The sequence below is a fragment of the Oikopleura dioica genome, chromosome 2 (assembly GCF_907165135.1).
Source record: "Oikopleura dioica chromosome 2, OKI2018_I68_1.0, whole genome shotgun sequence".
Classification (NCBI taxonomy): Eukaryota; Metazoa; Chordata; class Appendicularia; order Copelata; family Oikopleuridae; genus Oikopleura; species Oikopleura dioica.
The window spans coordinates 7,995,177-8,019,956 of NC_137292.1; the positions used below are offsets into that span (position 1 = coordinate 7,995,177).

At 41.9% G+C, this 24,780-nt stretch overlaps 9 protein-coding genes across 9 annotated transcripts; 2 read left to right on the top strand and 7 right to left on the bottom strand.

Annotated features, from left to right (window-relative positions):
* Positions 1 to 10: 10 nt before the first annotated feature.
* On the bottom strand, positions 11 to 2,042 carry LOC145698015 (uncharacterized). Its single transcript, XM_081775221.1, has 8 exons — positions 1,884 to 2,042; positions 1,689 to 1,785; positions 1,372 to 1,554; positions 1,185 to 1,308; positions 988 to 1,102; positions 673 to 939; positions 357 to 604; positions 11 to 308 (listed from the first exon to the last, which is right to left on the bottom strand). The coding sequence occupies exons 1-8, from the start codon at positions 2,034 to 2,036 to the stop codon at positions 197 to 199; spliced, it is 1,299 nt and encodes a 432-aa protein (XP_081631347.1). The 5' UTR covers positions 2,037 to 2,042; the 3' UTR covers positions 11 to 196.
* Positions 2,043 to 2,116: 74 nt separating this feature from the next.
* LOC145698014 (dolichyl-diphosphooligosaccharide--protein glycosyltransferase 48 kDa subunit-like) lies at positions 2,117 to 3,686 on the bottom strand. Its single transcript, XM_081775220.1, has 3 exons — positions 3,509 to 3,686; positions 2,450 to 3,462; positions 2,117 to 2,404 (listed from the first exon to the last, which is right to left on the bottom strand). The coding sequence occupies exons 1-3, from the start codon at positions 3,663 to 3,665 to the stop codon at positions 2,246 to 2,248; spliced, it is 1,329 nt and encodes a 442-aa protein (XP_081631346.1). The 5' UTR covers positions 3,666 to 3,686; the 3' UTR covers positions 2,117 to 2,245.
* Positions 3,687 to 3,698: 12 nt separating this feature from the next.
* Positions 3,699 to 5,027, bottom strand: LOC145698021 (replication factor C subunit 2-like). The gene is made up of 6 exons (XM_081775226.1): positions 4,861 to 5,027; positions 4,682 to 4,811; positions 4,369 to 4,634; positions 4,231 to 4,320; positions 3,994 to 4,183; positions 3,699 to 3,955 (listed from the first exon to the last, which is right to left on the bottom strand). The coding sequence occupies exons 1-6, from the start codon at positions 5,015 to 5,017 to the stop codon at positions 3,796 to 3,798; spliced, it is 993 nt and encodes a 330-aa protein (XP_081631352.1). The 5' UTR covers positions 5,018 to 5,027; the 3' UTR covers positions 3,699 to 3,795.
* Positions 5,028 to 5,065: 38 nt separating this feature from the next.
* Positions 5,066 to 8,268, bottom strand: LOC145696539 (monocarboxylate transporter 13-like). Its single transcript, XM_081773595.1, has 4 exons — positions 7,873 to 8,268; positions 5,600 to 6,179; positions 5,426 to 5,556; positions 5,066 to 5,384 (listed from the first exon to the last, which is right to left on the bottom strand). Exons 1-4 carry the CDS (start codon positions 8,170 to 8,172, stop codon positions 5,304 to 5,306), a joined length of 1,092 nt encoding a protein of 363 aa, XP_081629721.1. The 5' UTR covers positions 8,173 to 8,268; the 3' UTR covers positions 5,066 to 5,303.
* Positions 8,269 to 8,772: 504 nt separating this feature from the next.
* LOC145696190 (trypsin II-P29-like) lies at positions 8,773 to 12,453 on the top strand. Its single transcript, XM_081773186.1, has 6 exons — positions 8,773 to 10,927; positions 11,076 to 11,224; positions 11,357 to 11,448; positions 11,490 to 11,653; positions 11,694 to 12,185; positions 12,226 to 12,453. Exons 1-6 carry the CDS (start codon positions 10,855 to 10,857, stop codon positions 12,429 to 12,431), a joined length of 1,176 nt encoding a protein of 391 aa, XP_081629312.1. The 5' UTR covers positions 8,773 to 10,854; the 3' UTR covers positions 12,432 to 12,453.
* Positions 12,454 to 14,907: 2,454 nt separating this feature from the next.
* On the bottom strand, positions 14,908 to 17,728 carry LOC145698040 (protein SDA1 homolog). Its single transcript, XM_081775246.1, has 7 exons — positions 17,557 to 17,728; positions 16,923 to 17,396; positions 16,410 to 16,877; positions 16,074 to 16,265; positions 15,705 to 16,034; positions 15,188 to 15,498; positions 14,908 to 15,093 (listed from the first exon to the last, which is right to left on the bottom strand). The coding sequence occupies exons 1-7, from the start codon at positions 17,704 to 17,706 to the stop codon at positions 14,916 to 14,918; spliced, it is 2,103 nt and encodes a 700-aa protein (XP_081631372.1). The 5' UTR covers positions 17,707 to 17,728; the 3' UTR covers positions 14,908 to 14,915.
* A 344-nt stretch (positions 17,729 to 18,072) lies between these two features.
* LOC145698010 (elongation factor 2-like) lies at positions 18,073 to 21,541 on the bottom strand. The gene is given in 8 exon segments (XM_081775215.1): positions 18,073 to 18,800; positions 18,850 to 20,011; positions 20,082 to 20,329; positions 20,378 to 20,963; positions 21,043 to 21,071; positions 21,074 to 21,155; positions 21,202 to 21,307; positions 21,355 to 21,541. Coding segments are annotated over 8 exon segments (2,529 nt in total). The 5' UTR covers positions 21,477 to 21,541; the 3' UTR covers positions 18,073 to 18,606.
* A 970-nt stretch (positions 21,542 to 22,511) lies between these two features.
* On the bottom strand, positions 22,512 to 23,213 carry LOC145698033 (uncharacterized). The gene is made up of 3 exons (XM_081775239.1): positions 23,057 to 23,213; positions 22,839 to 23,014; positions 22,512 to 22,792 (listed from the first exon to the last, which is right to left on the bottom strand). Exons 1-3 carry the CDS (start codon positions 23,208 to 23,210, stop codon positions 22,556 to 22,558), a joined length of 567 nt encoding a protein of 188 aa, XP_081631365.1. The 5' UTR covers positions 23,211 to 23,213; the 3' UTR covers positions 22,512 to 22,555.
* Positions 23,214 to 23,779: 566 nt separating this feature from the next.
* LOC145698032 (leucine-rich repeat-containing protein 23-like) lies at positions 23,780 to 24,758 on the top strand. Its single transcript, XM_081775237.1, has 4 exons — positions 23,780 to 23,930; positions 23,980 to 24,228; positions 24,269 to 24,432; positions 24,484 to 24,758. Exons 1-4 carry the CDS (start codon positions 23,899 to 23,901, stop codon positions 24,624 to 24,626), a joined length of 588 nt encoding a protein of 195 aa, XP_081631363.1. The 5' UTR covers positions 23,780 to 23,898; the 3' UTR covers positions 24,627 to 24,758.
* The last annotated feature ends 22 nt before the right edge of the window (positions 24,759 to 24,780 follow it).

The following is a 24,780-nucleotide window of genomic DNA, read 5'->3' on the forward strand; positions in this document are numbered from 1 at the left end:
TCTGGAAACAAGTAATTGATCAACAGGGAAATTGGATACAAGTCTGAGACACATGTTTACATCTCCATCTTAGAAGTAAATGAGGTTGAATGAACCTCTAAAATTTAGAGATCAAGAGACCAGTTGTCACGAATGAAAGTTTAACACAAAAATGTTTAAACAAGCCTTAAAGCTTGTATTGAACGACAGTAGTTGTTCAGTACCAAACACGATTTTTCTGCGCGTCGTCATATTTGACAGCTGCCCTTTCCAATTCATTAGACTCGTTCATCTGTTTTCTGCGTTTGCGAGAGCGCGGAACGTATTCACTTAATAATTGCTCATTAACTTTGTTTTCCAAATCCAATCAATCTTACCGTCGGTTGACATTGGGCTTTTCTGGTCCAACTTCTCCCTCTCCAGTAGCATCGTTGTACCAGGCGAGGGCGACTGGGTCGCGATCTTGGCCGATATTTTTCATGCCAGGGAAAGCTTTGCTGCCTAATCTCTTGGTCTTCTTAACTTCGCCGGCTTCTTTTCGAGCGGCGATTTCATTTGCACGCTCTAATTTCGCCTTGGTAGCTTCTAGTTTTTTCAAAGCTTTCTTCTCTTCTCGTTGAGCTAGCTAAAAGAATACAGGTTAAATAAAGCTATATTCCCGTTAGGATTGATGAAATCCCAGGACATCCTAACCTGTTCTTGAGCTGCTTTACACATTCCCGGTCCCCAGCAGTAGCGATCGAAGTTGTAAAACTCTCGAATACGCTCCGCCTCGCTTTGCTCCAAAAACGCCTTTTGCATTTCTCCATCCAACATTCCACTTTGAAGAGTTTCCGGCAGCTCGGAAATGATATCGCTTGAGCGGCAAGCATCGCACGTTTCGCCTGGCTCGTGAACATGAAGAATGATGATTGTCGTGCCGACCTTTACCCTGTCCATGTGTCGCACTCTTTCACGATGCTTATAAATTTTGTAAACAAAAGTATTCATCAGTCAATCGAAAATCACCTCGGCGGGCTTTAATTGCCCATTGAGCTGTCCGAACGCATTAAATTGGATTTCAAAATATGTCTCGGGATTCGGCTCCAAGCTCGGAATTGTGCGATGCTGAATAACCACGTGTCTAAATACGGGATCAGCGATATTATTCTCGGATATTCTACAAGGCTGCATATCTATGATTCGTGATTAGTAGCGATCCTCTCCTAGGCTGGACATGATCTTCTTTTATTCGGATTTGTGCCTCCTGTCCAGATCCAATGATGCACCCAAGCTCTGTGATGATCGTCAGCTTACCAAGCTGAACCGTGTCGGATGCCATAATCATAGCTAAGAAAATATTCATTAGAGCAGAGTCTGTCAAGTTTTCAATTGAAGGTAGTACTGTACTACCTCTAATATTCTCGCCATAATAGACTGGCTCGTCTCTTTCCTCTTCCTTCATCTTCAAGTCTTCCTCTGGCGGTGGCGGTGGAGGCTCGAGGGAAGTGAAATCAATCAGACTGTAGGGATCAGCAACTTTTCTACTGGCCAAATCTGCCTTTTGCTCCTCGGTCGGTTCATCTTCTCCACTTTCTAATTTTGAAAAGTGAGTTTTTGGCAGTCCGCTTACTCTACCTTTTTAGACTCAAAAGTACTCTCTAGTAATAGAAGTTGCTTTTTTATGAAGAGATAATTTTTCTCTTTTTCAATTTGGGTTTTTCAAGTACCGTTTTCATCATCTGACTCTTCAGATAGAATTTTATTGTCATAAGCTGGATCCGTATGCGTTTCGATCAGTTCGCCGGCTTCTGTCTTGCGATAATACTTGTCAACGGTTTTTAACTTGAAGAAATAAGAGATCACGATTTTAGAATGTTCTAATATTTTAGTGCCAATTATGCTGCGATTACGTAACCGCGCCCCTTTCCGCTGCGCTTATCAAAATAACTTCTATCAGTTGGATCGTAGTACAGATTGAGGTCAGGGTCAAAGTAGCGCTTGAGAACTGGGTCAAAGTTCAAGTTCGCCTGCCGCAAACCTTCCAGGGCTGCTGCATGCAGCTCTTCTTCCTTCATTCTGAATGAAAAAATATCTTTATATCTGCATATAGACTGCTCAAATGCCCTTTTTCAAAGTAGCAAGAAGGTTACAACTATTTGTGCTTGCTTTCCGGGCTATTGCATTTATTTTATTAAAAGGGCTAAGTAAAGGTAAGTTAAATGTTTGTTGGATGTGAAAGGTAAGAGTGAAAGAGATTGATATTGCACGGTTATGTCAGCATTCTTTAGTTGTTTTTCTTCGCTGGAGAAACATCTCGGTGATAAAGGATCGCGAAGGACATGAGCGTGACTCCAAGCATCATTGAGAAGGAAGAGAAGTAATAGGGGTAAGCAGATGCAATGAAGCGCTCATACATATCGTGGCGAAGAGGGCGAACGGTGATCTAAAAATGCGGGTTCGAAAACTGCGAAGAAAAGCTAGTAATTACCTGTTGCTTATGCTCGATATAGGTGTGGCCAAGCTTTGTCTGCCAAATGATAAAGTTAAACACGCCATAAGTATCTGGAACCTTGAAAGTGGCCCTGAACTTGCCTCCTCCTTCGTTCGCAAAGGGAATTCTAATGAAGGGGTCGAGTCGGTGGAAATCCAACCAGAGCTGGGGAAAGGTCAAACTTGTCGGCTCCCAGTTGTCATCAACATACTCCTCGACAAAGGCAACAACTTCAATTTCTTCGTTGATGTAGTAGAAGTCGTTTCGCGAGTTTTCCTTGTCCAAAAGTTTGTGTTGAAATCCACTGATTCGAAAAGTTCCAGAGTTGTTGGATCCCCAGGCAAAAACATGCATGGCAAGCTTGCTAACGGAGTTTTGATATCGAGCGTGCTCATTCTTATTGTTGTCCCAGTAGGTCACGAACTTTTGGCGAATAAGTTTGTTGGAGAACATTGATAGAGAGCTGGCGAAAACGATTCGAGCGTTGTTTCGGAGCTGAATTCCGGCGAGGAGGGAGATGTCACGACCGACAGCCATTGGGTACTCGCTAATAGGCTCGTTGGGGAACCAGGAGTAGCAGTAGCTGTTGCATTTGACGATTGGAAAAGCGAGTGTATTTTTCTTGTCAATCTTCATTGCGACGGCGTTGTCAATTAGAAGACTAGCGTAGCCAGGAGGGCCGACAATGGGCTCACTTCCGCCGAGGAATGAATCCGAAGCTTTGAGGCTGAATCGGCTGTGGTCGTGCTGAAGCTGATCCCTTTCATAGTCGTAGTTCATATGGGACATCACTTTGGTGCCAGTCTCGTCGTATTCGATTCCAAACTCGGCTCCAAGCTCACGAATAGCATCACCAATGTTGGAAGAGGCAAAAACCATCAAGTTACCGCCGTTTTGAGTGAATTCAACAAAGGTTTTCGTTGTGACATCGCCGCCGAATTGCTCAGTCGATGGAGCCATGATAACCGCGTTTTGGTAAATATTCTTGCCGTATTTTACAAGATGAAGATCTGAAAGAATACGAGTGAATAGCAGAAAAAGAGCATTTGAAATTACCCGCATCATCAGCAAGTTTGTAATGAGTCTCAAACTTTCCATTGAGCTGGTTGAGAACGGAAGAGTACTGCTCCTTCATTCGGTCGTTTTCAAGGACGACGAGCATTTTCGCCCTGGCAGCAAATGCCGCCCCTAGCAGCAGCGCGTGAAGTATCATTCTAAAATTTTATATTTGATATTTGCTTTCAAAAATGATCTATGAATCGAGTTGATAAATGCGGCAGTGGATTTCTAAATGGTAAATTTTCCTAGTGTCTCTTTCTCGGAAACTATTTCCTTTGAATCATCTATTTCTTCGCCTTCTCGCAGATGAGGATCAACTTGGAGACGAGCCCGATGAGCTGAGTGAGCGAGGTGGTGCCTTCTATAATTCGCATATGGGAGAGCCCGATTTGTTTGATCCACTCAAGTTTGATCAGTTCTGGACTTTTGTGGGTTTTGGAGACCCTGAAAGAATTGAAAATCAAGTTGATTCCGAGGCAAACCTGAATACTGTGGTGATGATATCTTCTGGCGCATAGCCGTAATTATAGAGCTGTCTGATGATGCCTGTCGCTTCATTGGTTTTTCTTTCCAGGCAAAAATCGAGCATTTTCGAAACCATCAGAGGATGTGGCTCGTCGCAGACTTTGAAAACATTTTCTGAGTTGACGACGCCCATGCCGGAGTGAGTCGCTAGAAATGAGTTTACTTTAGATTTATTTTTACTAAAAAGGAATTACCTTGAAGATTGTTGAGTGCTTGACGCATGTCGCCCTGTGCTGTGAATAAAATTGCTTCGAGCCCCTTTTGATCATGATCGACATTCTCGTCTTAAAATTTTTCGTGAAAAAAACGGAACCAACGAAGGAAGTTCTTACGTTTGATGACTTCAGTGATTCTTGTAAGCACTTGCACATCTGAAAGCTTCGAGTAGCGGAGCACAGCGCATCGCGATTGAATCGGCTCAATTATCTTTTCCGAATTGTTGCAGGCGAGGGCGAATCTCGTCGTCTTCGAGTAAATCTCCATTGTTCGCCGAAGAGCTTGCTGAGCTCCTTCTGTCATTGAGTCAGCCTCATCCAGGATGATGATTTTATGCTTTCCCGGCGGAAGAGTGCATTTTTTCTGCGCGAACATTTTAATTCTAAAAATATTTTATACAAAACACATAAATCGTAGATCCTGACTTACTTGTTTCTTACAACGTCGATTCCTCGATCATTTGAAGCGTTCAACTCGAGAACAGCATCATTAAAATTGTCGCCAAGCATTGTCCGAGCAAGGCACAATATTGACGTTGTTTTTCCACATCCAGGAGGTCCTTGAAAACAAAACAGTAAACCTGGAAATTGTTTTCTATCTGATTTTACCTGCAATGATAATATTTGGCAAATTTCCTTCTTTCGCAAAAACGGCGAGTCTCTCTACGGTTTCTTTATTTCCAGCAATATCGGACATAAACGTCGGGCGGTACTTTTCAACCCATGGCAGGTTGTAGCCCTGGTTTCTTTCCATATCAACTTCCATTCTACAAACAACGAAAAATTCATTTTTAAGACTGAATAATGGGCAATCTCGGGGACAGAAAAACGCTGGAAAAGTGCCACGAAGATAGCCCTAGGGCGAATTCGCCCGCTTCGCCAGTAAGAAGCTCTGGTGCAGGAAATAAATTATTTTAACCTTTATTCCAAGAGCTTTAATCAAATGAGGTGAACAGGGTTGTAGATCATTCAGTAAGACATTATTTACAGTACGTCTAATCCATAAGGCAAGGAACTATTAATGGGCATTGAGGACAGTACGGAAGATTCAATCACAAATTCGAAAATTTTTGACTGAGAAGATGGAAGATAAGTGAGCTTAGTCCAACGCAAGCAGCCGCATAAAACAACGCCTAAAATTATCATTAGTAGTAGGAAATTCATCAAGGAATACCTGTGAGAAGAGAATTTCCTGGAGATAGGTGTAGAGAGCCGGCCCGACCATAAAAGACGAGTCGATTAAAAATGCGTAGATCATGAAAGCGGTCGGAAGTCGTTCATATCCAGCCAAATCCACAATGATACCTAGTTTGAAAAGTTATCAAAGGTTATTAAGGAATTCTCTTACATGTTGGTAGCCCACCAACGAAAGCAAAAGAAAATCCTTGAGCAACGGCAATAGCAAGCAATACTCTTGTAGTACTCGCAAGCGGCGTGAGGCCCAAGGAAACGGCAGTGATGATTGTAGCGAAAGTCATGAGTTCGAATTTGAGGCCGCTCTTCTTGTTCAGAGCGGTCGAAAGGATTGGGCGGAAGATCACTTCTGAGATTGATTGAACGAGGGCTACTTCGGCGGCAAAAGAGTATGAATATCCCTTCTCCGTTAAGTACGGATACAAAAGAGTAGTTGACGAGTAACATGTCCAAAAGAGCAGTTGGGCGAGGCCGAATAAAATAACCGCTGGCGATTTCAAAAGACTCCAGGAAAATGGAGCTTTTTTTGTGTTGACTGGACAGGAAGGACATTCGATGAGCATCAACGAAATCCACAGAAGATTGAGACTAATTCCTGCTTGAATAAGACACGTACTTCTCCAGGTATAAGTTTCAAAGAGATAGGTCCACAAAGGGTTGAGAATGAAGCCGCCTAGTGGGACGCCACAGTAAACGATTCCGTTGCCGAAGACGCGCTTTTTATTCATCCAGCCCTAAATTTAATTAGAATGGTTCGTTTCCAAAATCAGGTCATTCCCGTAGCGGGACTTCTTCAGCTATTATTTAAGGGTGTCCCCAACGATTTTTTTAAAACGGGCCATAGTTTGAGCTAAAATTTATAGCACTTCCTAAAGACTTTTTGGTCAAAAAAATTATACCAATTATTATTCAGACCCATTTCTCTGCATTAAATTTAGCAGAATTTCGAAATTGTAATCTTTTAATCCATTACTAGGGAGGGGACACAAAAAAATGAGCTTTCTCAGCAAACGTCGTAGAGACTTTATTTTTGGTGACAAGATGGAATCAGCCCCAGAAAATTTTTTGGCAAAAAAAATTTTTTTGAAATTTTTTCAGGTCACGTGGGAAAGCACTAAATGTATGCTAAAATCGCCGAATGAACATCGATTTTTTTTATTCCTGCATATGTGATAGAGAATTCAATTCTGAATCTGGTGGTACCAAAATCTTTTTGGAATCGGCCTCCTAAAGATCCATAATGACTATTTATATGCCTAATTACGTAATAATTATTACGTAATATAGCAGTTTTTTGTAGATTAAAGTACCTTCTCGATGCAATTCCAAAAAGATTTTGGTACCATTAGATTCAGAATCAAATTCTCTATCACATATCCGAGAATAAAAAAAATCCATGTTCATTCGGCTATTTTGGCATTTTTGGCACTTTTAATGGCGATTTTCATCACGTGACAATCAAAATTCAAAATTTTTTTTTCAAGAATTTTTTTTGGTTGGCAATAAAATAACTTATCCCAAAAAAGTTTTTATCGTTGCTGCTACGAGTAAAAAGTCCATTTTTTGTATCCCCACCCTATCCATTACCGCTTCTTCAAAGAAGTCTGACTTTTCTATTCTGACCAATCTTTGAGATCGTTTTTCTCGAGTTCAACAAATTCAATTTTCAAATTTCGGGCAGATCCGGATTCCTTGAACACTCCTCTCTGCATTAAATTTGGCGGATTTTGAAAATTCAACTGCATGCATCTGAGACGATGCATTATCTAAAGCAACGATTTTGCTAAAGTTTGTGCTCGATTCTAGCGTAGTTTCTGAAATTGAATTTTCCTAATTTTTACAGGGAAAATAGTTTCATCTATTGACAATCTCCCGGTACGCTCAGATTGCGCGCTGATAAATCCCTTAATCCCCTTTCTCGGCGCCAAAGTGCACGTGTTTGCGACTTTTGGCGCACTGTTCGAAAGTGAAAAAATGGTGTTATCGTGTCGATATGGGCATCATTGGATAGAGAATTTTTCAAGCTTTCAGAAAATATACAGGTTGATATATAAAATCGAAAGTTTGAAAATGACACATTTTACAGTGCATTTCTATCGAGCCGTAATGCATTAGCGCGGTCATAGAAACAGTCATATCTCGAGAACCAGATGAGATATTTCAAATCTGAAAGAAGCTTTAGAATCAGCTTCCCATAATTAACACTAAATAGTTTGTTCACCCGACTAAGAAAACTCGGGCCCGATCGTTGGGGACACCCTCAAGATTCTGTTCCAAGGAAAAGCATAATGAAAAAACACGTTTTTATAAAAATGAAGCATAAAGTGGAATACTCATCTGATTTCTATTCAGTCGCTTTTTGACTTAATAAATCATCTAGTCAAATGTCTTTTGAATCAATATTATTTGTAAATTGATAATGATTACCTGGAAAACAATATTCGAAGTATAAACGAACATATTAAAGAAAAAGCCTCCAGCGACGCCCAACAGAATATGCGCCTCCAGAAGATTCCTCGAAAAAGCAACAGCAGCTTGTGATAAAGAAAGGCCAATCGCACCGAGGAGCATCATTCTTCGCGTTCCCAAGATGACCAAAATTATCGGAGCAAGCAAACTGTTGATACAGGATCCGATCGTGCTGAAGAAGAAGATGTAGGCAGCAGTGTTCATCGAAACACCAAAGTAGGGCATCCAGGCACTGACGAAGACTCCGTAGCCTCGCATAAGGCCGATCGTAAAGGACCATGCGAAAGAAACGAGAATAAGAACGACGTAAAAATATCCCTCATCTTCAAAAAGCCTCGACAAAGATGAGATTTTTTAATAAAAAAAGATTTGTACTGTTAATGGCGTTCCTGGGAGAACAGAAAGTCCAAATCTCCTTCTCTCCGTCTTCATTTCTCTCGGCCGAAATTTCAAGAATTTCTCCCCCCTTGTAGATTTTCACATGGCGCGCCTATTGGTCGAGATTCATCGCGACTTTCTTACAAATTGTGTTGTAAGAGCGTTCTTCTCTTCCGAATCGATTGTTGAAATCTCTATCGACCATTTGCATATTTGTCGTCGATTTCGCCGACTTCAGGGGGTTATAACCTGGCCTCGGAATTCTGACCTGTCTAAAAACCTGAAACAGGTCCTGTTTCCTGTTTTTTGGACCCTGTCTTGCATTTCGAGACCAAAATAAACCTGTAAACAGGCCTGTTAACAGGAAATACAGGAAATACAGGAAAACACGCCTGTTTACAGGGACAGCCCTGTAAAATTGAAACAGGCCTGTAAAAAAATTGCAGGAAAACAGGCGAGAAATGGGGAAGATAAGGTATTTTTCGTAAAAAATTTCTTGGAATTTCTTTCAAATATGTTATAAAGGACCTTTTATAGTTGAAACTGTCTATAGACATGATAATATCGAGAAAAAAATTCTTAATTTTGATTCTTCAAGGAAGAATTAAAGCCCTGAAATTTGAGTTTACAGGCCTGCAAAACCTGTAAAACCTGTAAAACAGGACCTGTTCCTGTGTATTTTATCCTGTCCTGTTTCCTGTCTTGCAAATGGGCCAAAAAATAAAATCCCTGTTCCTGTCCCTGTTCCTGTTTACAGGATTCCGAGGCCAGGTTATAACTCGGGACTTGGAATATGTGGGAGGCTCTAAAATAGGTTATATAAAAGATCTATCCTAGATTTCACTTTTGTCACAGCCTTTTACGAAATTTCCAAGGAAATCATGGTTTGCGGATCGCTCAAAGTTGAGCTCTCGGCCAAAAAACGCGAAAATAGCCTCTATTCAAGGCGTTATAAGTCCAAAGTTTCTAAATAAACCTATTGATTTTATGTTTTTTTTCTCAAAATATAGACCCTTATCTTAAAAATGACACAGCATTATACTGTAATCATAAAATTTTCTTGGAAAAATTTTTAAAAGAACCAAGGTACCAAATTTTGACCTTTCACTTTGATAAAATGCCCTGCGGACATAGCCCAAATTTACCCTACGTGGTCCTTAACTTCTCAATACACGTGGTCGGTTCAACCGACCACGGCGACTTTGAGCCGCCGTAATTTCTCTTCTGATAATCCATTCGACCTGATTTTTGTAATGTGAGCTGAAATGACTAAAACGAACCACTTTGTCAAATTTTGGATGTTTTCTCAAAAGTGGTGGCGTTTGGCACCGCATTTATCTTTCATTCTGCAGCTGAAAATCCAAAAAGTTTTTTTCAAAAGTAATTGTAAATCTTGATAGGTGAGTGTTCAAGCTTTCCAGCGATATGTTTTGCAAATTTTTTGCTTGCCGGAAACGCAAGTTAGAGCTCAAAATTTTGAGCGCTCTTTATCACACTCCGAATTTTGCGCGCCGCGTGGGGCTGAATAATGCATTGTGGTCCCCTCACCCGACCCCGTGTTTTGAGCGTTTAGTTGCGCGCCCGTGTATTGAGAAGTTAATAAATGCCCTGAATATAAGCTTTCTAAAAATGTATCATATGGCACCCTTACAAAGCCCCTAAAAATGGTCAAAATTTCAAAATATTCGGCTAATGGTCAAAATGCACAAAATTTCGCCACTTTCAAACGCAATTTGCGGCCAAATGGGTTAAGATAGCCAAAATTATCACAGGGAGGTTTTTGCTCAGAATTTTATGGGCATTCTAAAAATGTGCTCAGATTAAAAATTGGATACCCGACCAAAATCGATGACTATACCCTTAAAACATCGCGTAACAAGCTTTATTGGAAGATTCTCAATAGTAGTAATATTGAATTAATTTATAAATGGTTGTGGTAAAAATTTTTAATGAAGGTGCAAGCTGATTCTTCAGCCAACACTATCTGCTCTTGAAGATGAGTCGTTGATTTCCTGAGTTTTGATCCCTTTGAGTAAACTGATAAAAGTGAGGCTTTTTGATTTTTTCGTGTTTTGTTGAACTCTTAAAAATTGCTTGAGCAACGTATAATATACGTCGTATATCGTTGAAACTATATACCCGTACAATTGGAGCATCAAAGACAAAATTCGAGCGTAAGCAAGCAGGCAGGCAGGGAAAATATAGTCGAAGTTTGATATTCTTCTTTGAGAGTCCTCACTTGGTAGAATAGTGCGAAAATGCACTCTCTATTTATGTTCTTGAAAATATTGTGAAGCACTTTCTCAATAATTCTTCGAAAACAAACCAATTATATCGTACTCAATAGATATACTCGTACTTAATGCAGATTAACCATCGAGCAATTAGATCTTTCCCAAAAACAACTCCTCCCAAATCGAACGCGCCGATGAGTACTTTCGTAAATTGAATATAAACCGTCACGACTTCAACCATTAACTCTAGGAAGCTGAAGTATTCTCTAGAAATCTGTATTCTCCTCGTTGTTTTCAACCATGGCGCTCAATAGAGTTGCATAATCTGATGACGGAAGCTGTCAAAGAAGATGCCGATCTGGAAAGCCTCAACAAAAGGCGAAAAGAGAGCCTGATTCAAGGTGATATTTATACTCAACTCTTCGGCTTGAGTCTTTCAAATTTGTACAAACAGTTCATAAAATAGATTTTTTAATTTGAATATCTATTTTGGAAATCTATTTAGGAGTGCAGAAGATTCTCAAGTAAAATAATCATTTTTAAATTAAGAGCTCGCCACACTGAAAAGATTACGAAAAGATGAGAAGGTTAAGGGAGTTCCCCCACAGATAAAGGCCCTGGTTTCCTTATGTTTGATTGGCATCGTCTGTGGAGCTATTTATTCTGCGATTCCGGCTGAAGAAGAGCAACGAGTTTCGGTTACTACTACAATTACAACTGCTACTGCTACTTCTACTTCTACTCTTGCTACTACTAATAAATCCGCAACAGTAGCAGCAGTAGTTGCATCTAATGTTACAGGTTGATAAATTATTGATATGTAATTTTAGGACATGAACTTAGACCAGGAGAATTTATGCCCTAGTATTCAACAGACTCCAGAAGCGGTGGAATACGAATACCTGGACAGATCGCTTACCCAGTTTGTTCATTTCATATTTTTTTGTTTTGTTAACGTCTTAGGTGGATGCATGTCTCTTACGATGGACAGAGCATGGAGAGAATTTCAGTTTTCAACAAAGACAGAAATATAACTAAACGCGAGATTCGTAGAGAAGAACGAATCGTCGGGGGAGCAGTGACCAGCATTCAGCAGCATCCATTTTATGCCAGTCTTTATCTCAACGGTATCATTTTATTGGATTCTCTTCGAACTGATCACTTCAGGCTACGACTCGCACGTGTGCGGAGGTTCACTGATTACGAAAGAGTGGGTACTTACAGCAGCGCACTGTATCGATGCCTACCCACAGTTGAATAGCTGGAAGATCCACCTCGGTGCCTCATCTGCGCAAGAGATTAAAGACCAAAACTACGAGTTTCATCACGAATCTGACCCTTCCGTGCTCGTCCTTCACCCAGACTGGGATCCGATGACCTTTGTTGGAGACATTGCTTTGATGAAGCTGGAGACTCCAGTTGAAGCCTACACGAGCTATATCCAGCCTCATTGTGTGCACTTGCCCAGTCATGGTCCGACGCTTTCACCGGGTGATCAAGTCACGGTCGTTGGCTTTGGCCTGACAGATGAGAATGCCAGTGGCGCCTCTGAAAACTTACGTGAGGTTACCCTTGATATGCTATCAGCACAAACTTGCAATGATGCGTTTGGAGCAAACTGGGTCCTTGAAGATATGATTTGCGCTGGAAAACTTGAAGGTAAGCAAGGTGATGAAAATTGAGGTAACTCGTTTTTCAGGCGGAAAAGACGCATGCCAGGGTGACTCGGGTGGTCCCCTTTCTTTACCTGAGTACACAAATGATGGCGACCGATGGTGGCTCGTTGGTACTGTCAGTTTTGGCGTTGGCTGCGCCCGAGAAGGACTCGGTGGAGTTTACGCAGAAGTCCGACATTATGCTGACTGGATTGTCAATACAATCAATCATTATGACAATTATCACTAGAAAACATAAAAATATTCTGTATCGTAAATAAACTTGAATTCAATCTCTTTCTATCTCTCTTTCTGACGATAGTACCCGTCGAGTATGGCCAAACAGTTAAAGTGGTTTGTGAAACAGACCTATACGACCTGTGTTTCTTTTCAATTTCAAAAGGCGTATAGTAATCTGAATGTCAAACCGCAACAACAGTGGCAGGTTATAAGTGGAGAAAAGGTGAGATTTCCTTCCAGACTCCACCAGTAGTTCGAAACAACCCAATCACGCGCTTTTTGAGCACGATCTGGCGTCTACCGCCATCATTGAGCAGAACCTTGTCTCTCTTTGGCGCACCTATAATTTTAATCATTTATTGTTTAATTGCTTGGGTTAGAAAAAGAATAACTTAAACTTAATAATAGTAATATCACGATTCAATTCTTAGTCTATTTCTCTATTGTTACTAAGAATTAGCAAAATAATAAAAGTTTCTATCAGAGCAACAAAAAATTTGGCAGTTTTATTATGATCAAAAAACATACTCTGTGCGCTTTCTCAGCCTTCAAGCTCGAATCTGTTCCCCAAAGATCAATTATCCGAAATGTTATTTACGCGTCGGTCCAAATCATTTCATAAAGTCACTACAAATTTTAATAGAATATGATGACAAAATTTATTGATTGGCGAATAGTTTGTTCTACTTTGGTCTTTGGATTTGTTCCAAGTCTTTGATAATTTATGTTTTCTAGCGTATGTAGGTTCTGTATTGGCAGGGCTTCACCGATTAGATTTATTCTTTTACGCTTGGTCGAAAAAGAACCCTTTGAAAAAGTCGGCTGCCCTTTTCAATAGAGTCTTTTGGGAAAGTTCCAATCTTTCTGGTTTGACGAGAATTTATATTATAAGGATTGTATTAATAAAAAGTCTTCTCATGTGATTAAAAATGCTAGAAGTAGATGGTTGACCACCTGATAAAGGATCCTTTTAACGGGGTCTTATCAAAGTATACGATTTTAGTCTATTCGAGGGTAATTTAGAGCAATTAAGAAAATTCAATTCAATAGTTTTGCCAACTTTTCGAGAGTCAAAAACATCGGTGAAAAGCGTCGTTTCGGCGATAAAACGTATGTAACGGACGCTCCTGATAATTGGAGACCTTTGGTGAGTCGTGTACGTTCCCGTGGGGTCGTATTACAGTATCTTTTCCTGGCGATTAGGAGTCTCCGAGCCATTTTTAGCTGGAAATGGGGAGATCTAGGAGACTTTTCTTGGTTTAAAAACGCTTACATAACTGAAATCTCTCGTTCTCTTAATTTCTGAAGCGCTAGCTCTATTTTTATCAAAACTTGGCAGTGCTCTAGAAAAAAACTCGCTGTTTCACGGGCTGCTAACTGTACGCTTTATTCGTAATTTTGAAAAATCGACGTGACGGAGAGGCTAAGTGAGAGCGAAAAGGCGAACCGGTGCCCCTCGCAATTGTCTCTATAATTGTCCAAAAAGCGTCATTTCAAGCGGCAAAGCTTGGCTAAAGCCTGGCTTGCCGAGCTGAAGGTCACGGTTTCATCATCATCTTCTTCCTTCCCTATTCTTCTCGTTGTCTCCCTTTCTCAAAATTATTTGCTCAAAATAAACATAAAACCTTTTCAATAGATGGTCGAAAAGATTTAATTGTAACTCTTGAATAAGGAAGTCCATTATGACTAGGAAAAAGACGGACAAGCTCTACAAATGATCTCTCAAGGGCGAACACATTTTTGTTTTATTCGCTTTGAATGGGATCAATCTGCTTGTAAAACCAAGAATGCTGGATCTGCCAAAATAAGCAATCTTTTGTCCGGCTCATTTCATTTTCGAAAATTTGAACAAACATGTCGCCACGCTTTTTTCAGAGACTGAGTAATTTTGGGTTCAAAACTGGGAAAAAATTTTCTGAATTCTCTTTTTTCTCAAGCTACCGGCTTATTTTGAAGCTTCTTTTCTCCGTCATTCAGAAGGCGAATTACCGGTGCTCTTTTGAACCTCTCTAATTTGACAACCCTAATCACCGCTCGTGAACGCTTTGCCAAAGAAGTACTCGCTCTCTCGTAAAACACTAGAATTTCAAAAACCCTAGAAGTCAATCTGAGCCTGCTTCGGATTGCTTAGAGGCAGAGCAATCTGTCATTATCTTGTCGTATGTCACTGACTCTGCAATAAAACGAGACTGACCAGAATCAAAATTCCTTTCTATCCTTAGTTGAAGTTTTCAAACAAAATGACGATCAAAAAAAACGTTATAAAAATAAGAACAACTGTACCAAAGGCTGAATCGAACATATCATGATCACATCAACATTGATATGAAATTATATCGAAGGTAATTGCTACGATTGTAAATGACGACGCTCAAACAAGATATGAATATAATTGCTGATTTAATTTGCTCGTCATTTTTTCAAACTAAATATAATCCACTTTCAAGAAAGGAATTCTGTTTATATTGGCACTTCAGCGCTAAGTACAGAAGATTTAATGCTTGTAACTTTTCAGTTGCTTTTTTAAACTTTCTTGCAGCGCCTTCTTCTTTTGGGTGTACGATCTTCCTGTCTGCTTCTTTGCGACCTTGTGCATCACCATCTGGAAGGGTTTTTGCTTTCGCTTGTCTTTGTTTGTCGATGAAGCGTATGGATTTAGCTTTTGCCTTGAGAGGGTTTCAAAAATGTTCACAATTATTATGGCGGATGAAGAAAAATATCTTCATCTATTAAACGATATAGTGTAGGAAACCATTCCTATGTCCACGTCCATACTTTTCTCGCCCTTCTCGTCCAGCCAAGACTGTAGCCAGTCTGTCTTCCTTACTGTGCGCTCTTCTACTAGCCACTTGTTCGATCTTCTTTAGCTCTACGAGATTCGAGCTGTTTTCCGCAGACAACAAGCTCGACGGAGTAACCTTTCGATGAATATCAACAGCCTTTTGCGTCGCCTGCTCAATCTTGATCTTCTGGAACTCGGCATCAGTCAGAACCCGAGTTGTGAGAACATTCTTCGCCTTTTCTTGCTTCATTTTCAGAAGTTCCTCTCGGCCGACTTTTTCTTCGAGTTTAGCCTCCTGAAAGGTCGATTAAAAATTGGGAGTTTTTTGAAGTAAATTCAAGGCTGAAATGAGTACGTGCATCATTTGATGATGAAAGAAATTCAAAAAAGTGATCCCGACTATTTAATTAAAATTAAATTATAAATTTGACTCAAATTATTTGAGCGGCTGAATCCTCTGAACTGGATCGACTGATCCTGCGAGTCAATCAAATGTTTTACCGTTTCTGTTCGTTTTTCAATCTCTTCTTTCTCAATGTCCTGTTCAATATCATGCTCAACATCTTGCCACTCTCCATCAACCCACTCCGTTGGCTTGTCTTCCTCCATTACTTCTTCTTCCTCCTCCGGTCCACGAAGAGGAAGCGTTTCAGCGCCAGGAATGAAGTCCAACGCCTTCGATTGCCCGTAAGAGTAGGGAACGATTTGTCGCTGATGCTCGTTCGGTTTGCCTCGATCTTTTTTGGCGAGAAGCATTGGCGCTTCTTGACGGTAGAGAGTGATGAGACCCTTTGCGCCAGCTTTGACTCCTCGGTCGATGTGTTTTTTGTACTGAAATAGGTTAAATAGATCCATGAGCGACTTTCTTACCTGTGTGAGGTCTTGAAGCAGATCATCACCGATGGCAAGTGGATTTCTCGCTGCTACTTCTCGAACAGAGTTCAAACCAACCGCCATTACTTCGCCCGAATTTCGCTCGGTAATAAACTGATTGGAAATGCATCGAACCATTTCTTCACAGACTTCTGGAGGTACTAGATCGTGAGTAGCATGTGCAGCCGCCTATGAAATACACCGTGATATCAGAGGATAAAAAACTCGATAAAACAAAGAAACAAATTCTCTTACAAGCACTTTTATCGTAAAATAATGCCGGCTTTAAGTTACGATTGAAAAATTTATCAGATTGATGTTCCTATCATGTACCTGTAGAACGAGAGTGACATCTCGCTGGCTAGGATTAAGAAATCTTTGCAGATATGGGTAGAAGTTGTAAATAACCAGCTTGTGCACGCCAATAACTCGCGCGATCACCCGAATGTGAAGTAATTTTAACGCGAAGTCGCCATTTGTCGACTCCAGTTGCTTGAAAAGCTTCTCCGCGAAGCTCTGAGGATCGTGAAGCATGTCAATCGCTGTGAAGTTGATGGCGTCTCTGTTCTGACCCTTGTTTGACTTCTTGGCAATTCGCGCCATCATCTTCTTCTTCTTTCTCTTGTTCTTGGCTCCTTTCTTGCCAGTTTGAAATCTGACCATGATGTCACGAGCAGTGGGAAGCTTTAGTTCGTTCTTTTCTCGCTGTCGACGTTCGTCAGGGTCTTCGTCGTCGTCTGAGTCGTGGTCTTCCGACTTCTGGTCGTTTCCGAGGAAGAAATTGAGGGCGCGCGATTGAATCTTTACGATGAAAATTTATGTAGCTGGTAGAGGGCTCAATTTTACCTTTTGATGGCCATGGAAACAAGCAGCCGCGATAACATTAACCGTCTTTTCGTCATTCCAAACATTCTTTCTGTACAAATCCTCGGTAACTTGGAGACTTTTAAACGATGCCGTGACGTCTTGATCCTGCAGCATCGTGTACATGAAGTTTTGCAGTGACTTATTTACAGCATGGTTCTTGCTCTTTAAATTGATTCGCTTGACATCGTTGACGATGAATTTGTGAACAGTTTCGCGTATTTTCTTGTCTTTCATTCGGAAGAGCTTGAAAAAGAGCTCGAATAGCACCTTGTCTTCGATCATCTGCTTGCCTCTGAGAAGCATCAACGATTTGACGATGTCCTGACGAAGCTTTGAAGAGAACGAGTGACCGGAAGTTTCGATCAGCTGGGCGAGCTCGTTGCCGTAGTTTTTCATGTCTTCCTTGTAGCAATGAGCAGTAGAAGCCAGGAAGATCATTGTTTCTGATAATGTCTAAAAGGATCATCAGCGAGGCGAAAAAGAACCGGTAGCTTAAAAAAGGATATATGATTATATTCAGGATAATCGTCCAACTGGCCATGAAAACCGTGATTTAAATTTACGTAAACGGATTAAATGGATGAAAGAGCGTAATAATTATTTTATTAATTACCGTATGATCATTTTCAGGGTATAATTGTTGAAGCTCCAGTGAGGTCTTGAATCTGTGGACTTGGGATTCGTACTCATCGCGGAATCCAGGCGGATCGCGCTTGATTTTGTTCTGGAGCTGAGCCAAGTTCAATGTCAAGTTGTTCGACATTTTATTCAAATATCTGAACTCAATTGCTTTCATTTTATTGTTCTTCGTGAGTTGTTGTGTTACTGTTTGAAATACTATGTAGATCGGGGTTAATAAATTTCTCGTTATCATTTACTTTCAAGTCGCGATAAAGATTATTAAATCATGACCAGAAACCGATCAGGTTAAGAAATTTCTCATTATCGTCTACTTTCAAGCTACGATTAAGTTTATCAATTCATCTTGTGTACAAGAAATACCGTAGCTTCTTCTGCTGAAAATGACTATCAACGACAGACTATCGTGTAGACTAATTATGTACGAAGAATGATAAAGATGCTGCTTGAAATTACGATGCTCATGCAATAAACGAGACGAAGACGAATATTGTTTTTGTTTTAATGATCCAGCAATTTATTGCGAACCTGTTCGTTAAAAAACAGAGATAAGTTTCGGGTACAGAATGTAAATAAATAAAACTCTAACCCAGCAAGTTCAAAAGCAGCACCACTGGGTGGCGAATGCGTGCTTTTGCGCTTTTATCCCGTGTTTGTATGTTTGTTACGCCCCTCTATCTAACAAAGGTTTGGTAAAATTTGGTTTTAACGAAAATAAGGTTGTAAGCGTGTCTCTACACTAGAAATGGTTAAGATTAGCGTTAGTGACCGGCGAAAATAGTGAAATACCGAGGCGAACTGGCGCTGACTTGTTTTGAACTTGTTGGGTGGATAAAATAAATTAACCTATGCCGGACATTAAGACTGGAGGCCATTCAGTGGAGACAACGCTTACGTACGGTTAACGGGGGGACACATATCAAGTTTTAAACTTAGATGTTGTTCTCAACTTAGAAGAAAACGTGAAGCGAATGATGACAGAAGAGCAGGGCAGAAGATTTTTAAACTACTCGGACGAGAGCATTTACAACTTGTCCAAGAATCGGTCGAGTGGTGGGAGAGTTTCGGAGAGACCCTTTCGCTTTCGTGTGTGGACGACGATTTTGTTGGCCTGAGAGTTCTCTTCGGTGGGGTCGGACTCGAGAATCTGCCAGTGATCGAAGACGCACTGTGGGAAGGCCTGTCCGGAGGTGGCGGCTCGGAGCTCGGAATCGAAACCTAGAATTTATTGTTAATGAATGGTTCTTGACTGAAATAGTTGACTCACCGAAGGACTCGTTGACGGGGAGGTAAGCCTTGACCATGAACATGGGGGTACCGGCGACGGCTTCTTCGGCGAAGACGTGACCTCGCTTTCTGTTGAGGACAGAGTAGATACCACCCATGGCGGTTTCTGGGCACTGAACCTCGACGAGGTAGACGGGCTCGAGGAGTCGTGGAGAGGCGGTGAGGACGCAGGCGTAGAAGCATCGTCGAGCAGTGGGGATGAGCTGTCCACCACCTCGATGGATGGCATCAGCGTGGAGGGTGACGTCGTGGAGGTCGAATCGGACTCCTCGCATATTTTCGTCGCAGAGGACACCTTCCTTGGTGGCCCAGTCAAAACCGGCCTTGACGGAGTCCTTGATTTCGTTAAGGAACTGGACTCCCTTGGTGACATCGATGACGACGTTGGCACCGTCCTGGTCTGGGCCGAAGCACCAGATCTTTCGGCAGTCGTTGACGTCCCACTCGTACTTCTCGGACATGTATCGAGCTCGGGTCTTGACGTCATCTCGTGGAGTGATCTTCTTGTCTTCGATCTCGTCAGCCATACCTTCGGGCATAGGGGCCGCCTTCATGTAGAGACGGTTATGCTTGTTGGGAGACTTGGAGAGACAGGTCTGGCTGGACTCGTCGGTGACGGTTTCTCGGTAAGAGACGACGGGCTCGGATTTCTTGATGGGGATGCAAGCGTGATCCTCTTCCAAATCCTTGAGGCAGATTTCCAAGTGGAGTTCACCGGCACCGGCGACGATGTGCTCACCAGATTCTTCGGAGATAATCTGGACCATAGGGTCAGACTTGGCAAGTCGCTTGAGGCCTTCGACGAGCTTGGGGAGATCGGCGGGGTTCTTGCACTGGACGGCGACTCGGACGACGGGGGAGACAGAGAACTTCATCTGCTTCATGTTGTGTGCGCCTTCGAAGGTGGTGATGGCACCAGTCTTGACAAGGTACTGATCGACACCGACGAGACCGACCAAGTTACCACATGGGACATCATCGATGGCTTCGATGTATCGACCCATCATAAGGATGGTTCGCTGGATCTGCTTGCAGTAGAGATCAGCCTTCTGGCCAGGGACGAAGTTGGGGCCCATAATTCGGACCTTCTGTCTAGTGGCGATTTTACCAGCGAAGACTCGACCGAAAGCGTAGAATCGACCCTTAATTTTTGAGTTGAAATCAGAGACGAGTGCCCACAAATTTTTTTGAAAAATCCGTTTTTTCGCTTACCTTATCGGAGGTGGGGACCATCTTGGAGATGTAGGCCATGAGTGGACCGTCAGCGTCGCAGGTTCGGAAAGCCTTGGCGACGTCATCGTCCTGGGGACCTTCGTACAACATCTCGCATCGGTAGTTCTGGGCGGTGAGTGGGGATGGAAGGTGGATGGCAATCATCTGGAGAAGAGTCTCACCAGCTGGGAGCCAGTTTCGCATGAAGCACTTGAGAAGGGGCTTGCCTCGGAGATCCTTGTCCTCTCCTGAAAGTGTTGGTCAAGCAACTATCAAAAATAGTTATTAAAACTTACCCTTGAGGGTGACGCCGCAGACCTGCATGATCTTTTCGGCTTCATCCATCTTCTCGTCCATGATGGACTTGAAGGCTTTGTAGATGGGATCGAGAATCCACTGGACGTAACCACGCTTGGGGGCGGTCTTGGACATCTGCTTGACCCACTTCTTGGCCTTGGCGTCGTAGAAGTAGTCACCCCACAAGTGCTTCATCATCTTGTCAAGATCGATCTTGAACTTGGCGGCATACATCTCAGCGAACTGCTTGAGGGTGAAGGCCCATCCGTGGAGACCGGAACCGAAACCGACGGTACCGTTTCCGGGAGAGACGTAGAGGCAGCCCATGGGACCGTCTTCATCAGCACCACCGTAGGTAGCGATAATGACGTTGACGTTTTCGACAATTCGGGCGAAGGTCTGGTAGAGCTCTTCGGGGTCGAGCTGGAGTTCGAGAAGGGCTCGGTCCATCTTGTTCATGAAGAGGACAGGCTTAATTCGCTCAGCAATAGCCTGTCGGAGGACGGTCTCGGTTTGGACACACACTCCGGAGACACAGTCGACGACGACGAGGGCACCGTCAGTGACTCGGAGGGCAGCAGTAACCTAGGAAAAGGGTTAGGAGAGGTTCGATGAGAGATTTTAGCCGAGTCAGCTGATTTTAGAGCTCTCTAGGGACACTTACTTCAGAGGAGAAATCGACGTGACCGGGGAATCGATCAAGTTGATCAAGAAAGCGTTTCCGTTGGTCTTCTGCTTGACAAAAGTCATGTCAACTTCGCTCAACTCGTAGTACATCTAAAATCGTCGTTTTAGTTTTTGAAAGGGATGAGAAACGACTTACGGAGATGGCGGTAGACTTGATAGTAATGCAACGTTCTTGTTCGTCCTTTCGGGTGTCAGTGAATCGAGTTTCACCGGCCTTGGCGCCAGCGATGATACCAGCTTTACTGTACAAAAGACGGTTAGATCTGATAAGAGTAAACTTGAATCTTACCTGACAAGGGAGTCAGTAAGGGTCGACTTGCCGTGATCGACGTGAGCGATGACGGACATGTTTCGGATGTTCTCCTTCTTGTCCATGATCTCACGGATCTCGTCTATCGTAAAATTGACCATCTTGGGCAATCGACTCGCTCGCTGAAAAGAAAAACTCTTTAGATAAAGGTGATTTTCATAAAAAAATGAAGAAAGAAAAAGATTATTTAGACAGGAAATGGTAAATATCAGAAGGAAAAAAATGGATTCAGTAGTTAATTGGGCAATTAGGTCGAAGCTAAAGTGAATTTTGAGGATAATGAAGAAGGATTAGAGGATATTCTAGAAAATTTTAACGAATTATCAGATTTCAAAGATTAATCCTAAATAAGCAAGTCTTATGTTGCAAAAATAGTTAAACCATCGATTTGTGGAGTAATTATTTACACTTATAAGTTTCATCACAAGTTTTAATAAAAACTTTCATGTTACGTTGTATACGCTCTTTTAGTGTAATTTCACGGCTGTCTCTCTTTATCAAATTTTCCTCCTGTCTCTGGTTTTCCCTTAGATCGCTCTTGACTGCGACGTTTTGCGCCGCGTCGGACGCAAATGGCGAGCTCTTATTGGCCACTGCGCTTGCTCCCGCCCGCGCTGGCTCGGTTCTTTCCCGAGCCCATTGGCCCTGACACGAGATTCACACGTGTCGCTCTGGTTCATTTAATCAGTCTCTTATGTAATGAAAGATCATCGAAAGTTCTAGTGTTATTCAGTTTTCCTTCAATATGTTATCTCTCATTTTCTCATAAAATCTAGCGCAAAAACGTTATGAAAACTGTTGGTTCGTTTGTTTGAGTAGGAGGTGTTCTGTCGCTATCAAATTTGTGGACAAGAGCGCTAATCGGAACGCGTGGGTGGGGAGGACTTTTTTTGGCGGATAGGTTTTGGGGAGGTGGGACTTTTTGGTGTTCTGAGTGGGTCGACTCGGTTCGAGATTTGGCCTTCTGGGTGGGCACTGGAGGATTTTAGGGCGCTGTTGCTCGGAGGATCGTCTGCTGGAAGACTCTGTCACTGGAAAACAATACAAATCTTTTTCAATATTCATTTTTATTTTAGAATTTTTAAGTGTTCAAAGAATGATATACCAAATGTACCAAATTATGGAGAGTAATCATATAGAATCAAGATAACCATTTAGTAGAGTGATCAAAATCAGGATTTTAGTAGTCAGTTTCATCAGAAATCAGTTCAGCCAAGTCGGAAAATTCATCCAGCAAGTTGATCGCAAACTTCGTCAGTTCCCGCTCGCAGATTTCATCGTCATTGTTGAAGTCGACAGTTCTGAAGAGTTTTCCGAGTCGCTTCTCGTTGAAGCGTTGTTTGATGATTCTGTAGATTCGCGGATGTCCGGACATGAATGACTCCATTTCCTCGTTGTTGAGCAAAGTTGGGATTGTCTTAAAAAGATGGTAAGAAATAGGTTGATGTTTGAGTGAATCTTACCTCGGCGAAAGACGAAAGGATGTGGACAAGGTTTTCTTTCAAATCAGGAGGAGCAAACTGGACAAATTTCGCGGCCATAACTCTGATCGCACAGTAGACAGAGTCTTGATACTCTTCCCTGTCCATTCCTCCGTCTCCGTTGACATCAAGAATTTCGTAAACCATCGAGTTCAGTTCTTCAACTTTTGTCAAAAAAATCCTTCGAAAACCAAGCTTACCTGGGTCATCTTCTTCGACCAATTCAGCTAATTCTGGGAACGCCTTGCTCATGTCCGTTAGCATTCTTGTTCCACAAGCAAGATCCTCTTCGAAAGACATGAAATAATCGTCTTCTCCGACGCAGTAGTCGAACATTCTCTCGACGAATCTCATCTCGCCGACGTCCTCGGCTTTTTGGCGATGCATTTTGTCGTGATCCAGATTTGTGAAGGAAGCCTTGAAGATTGGAAAGTAGATTTCCTTGAACATCGTCATCGCTGCATCTGGATCGTTACCAGGGGAAAGCGCGTTGAAGTTCTGAGCGAAGGTAGATGTGAGGAGAAACTGTAGGATTTTCATTTTGATTTTGATGGAAAATGAAAAATCGAAGCGTATTTATGTGAAAAAAGTGCACCAGCAGGACACCAAGCGGGACGGTGGAACAGCTGAAAAGTAAATAGGATAAGTGCCTCTCCAGCTGACCGAAATGCACTGATGCCTCTTTTGATAGCCCGGAATGAACCATTTTTGTCGTCACTTCTAAAATGACGGTTTCCCTTCTTCCGAAGAAAGTTTTTCCTGTTTCGGCGTTTTAAATTTCCTATTTTGATCTTGCACCACATCCAAACTATTTCCCTTCCAATAAATGAGCTAACTTGATATTAACTGATATCGTCCTATCACTCGTACACTGCGAGCTTGTCGACTGCGGTCTGGCGTGTTGCCTTGGCCCGCGCTGTTCGGAATTTCTCGTCTTTCCTGATTGGGCGAGCGGCGCTGATCCCTGCTCTTCGGCGAAAAGGAACTCGAAATTTTCACTTACTTCTAGAGAAGAAAAAAGTGTCAGTAGAAGTTGAAAACGATGTGTGATGTTAGTTCTCAAGGATCCGTTAGGTAATTTTTACGGAGAGTTGAAACTGGAATCAATTTTCTTTTTTTCAAGATCATTGAATCTTTATGGAGCAAAGCTGCCGGAAAATCTCGATCAAATGGACGATGTGGATACCCTAAATCTCTGCTATGCTGGCCTTCAAAACCTCGATAGCATTTTACAACTGCAGAATCTCAGAAGATTGTTTTTGCGATACAACGAAATTTCCTCATTTGAAGAAGTGGAGAAACTCAAGAATCTTCCGAATCTGGAGAGCTTAAGCCTCATTGGAAACGAAATTTATAAACATCCGGATTACAGGTAGACAGGAAGAAGGAAAGTGATGATGGAGGGGTTTTAGGGAGCAAATTTTGTCGATTCTTCCGCAACTGCAAGTTCTTGATGGGGAAATGCTCATGCATCATGAAGAGGATGATGATGACGATGAAAAGTCAGATGTCGAAGAGGATATGGAAGGACATGATGCTGACGGAGAAACTGATGAGCAAGAAGCTGATGTTTCCGGTGAGATAATTGATGATTTAGTACAGAAGTTGACGCATATTTTCCCTCAAGTGACCCTTCGAAAACCTAATATCGTCACTGCCATGAGTTTGCTCATCCAAGAGCTCGATCATTTGGACGATATCGACGAGCTGACGACGCTTCTTTCGATGAGATCCAAGAAGATTCGAGAAAATGAAATCTTCGAAGTCTGAAACCATTTTTCCCTCCACTACCATTTTGAATTGTCAAGATTATTTCCACAATCCAGCTTCAATATTTGAAATTTCAATTCCATTCCTAAAGAGTTTTCTTTATTTTATACTGAATAAACCTTTCGTTTTCTATTTTTTCTCGACTTGTTTTGAC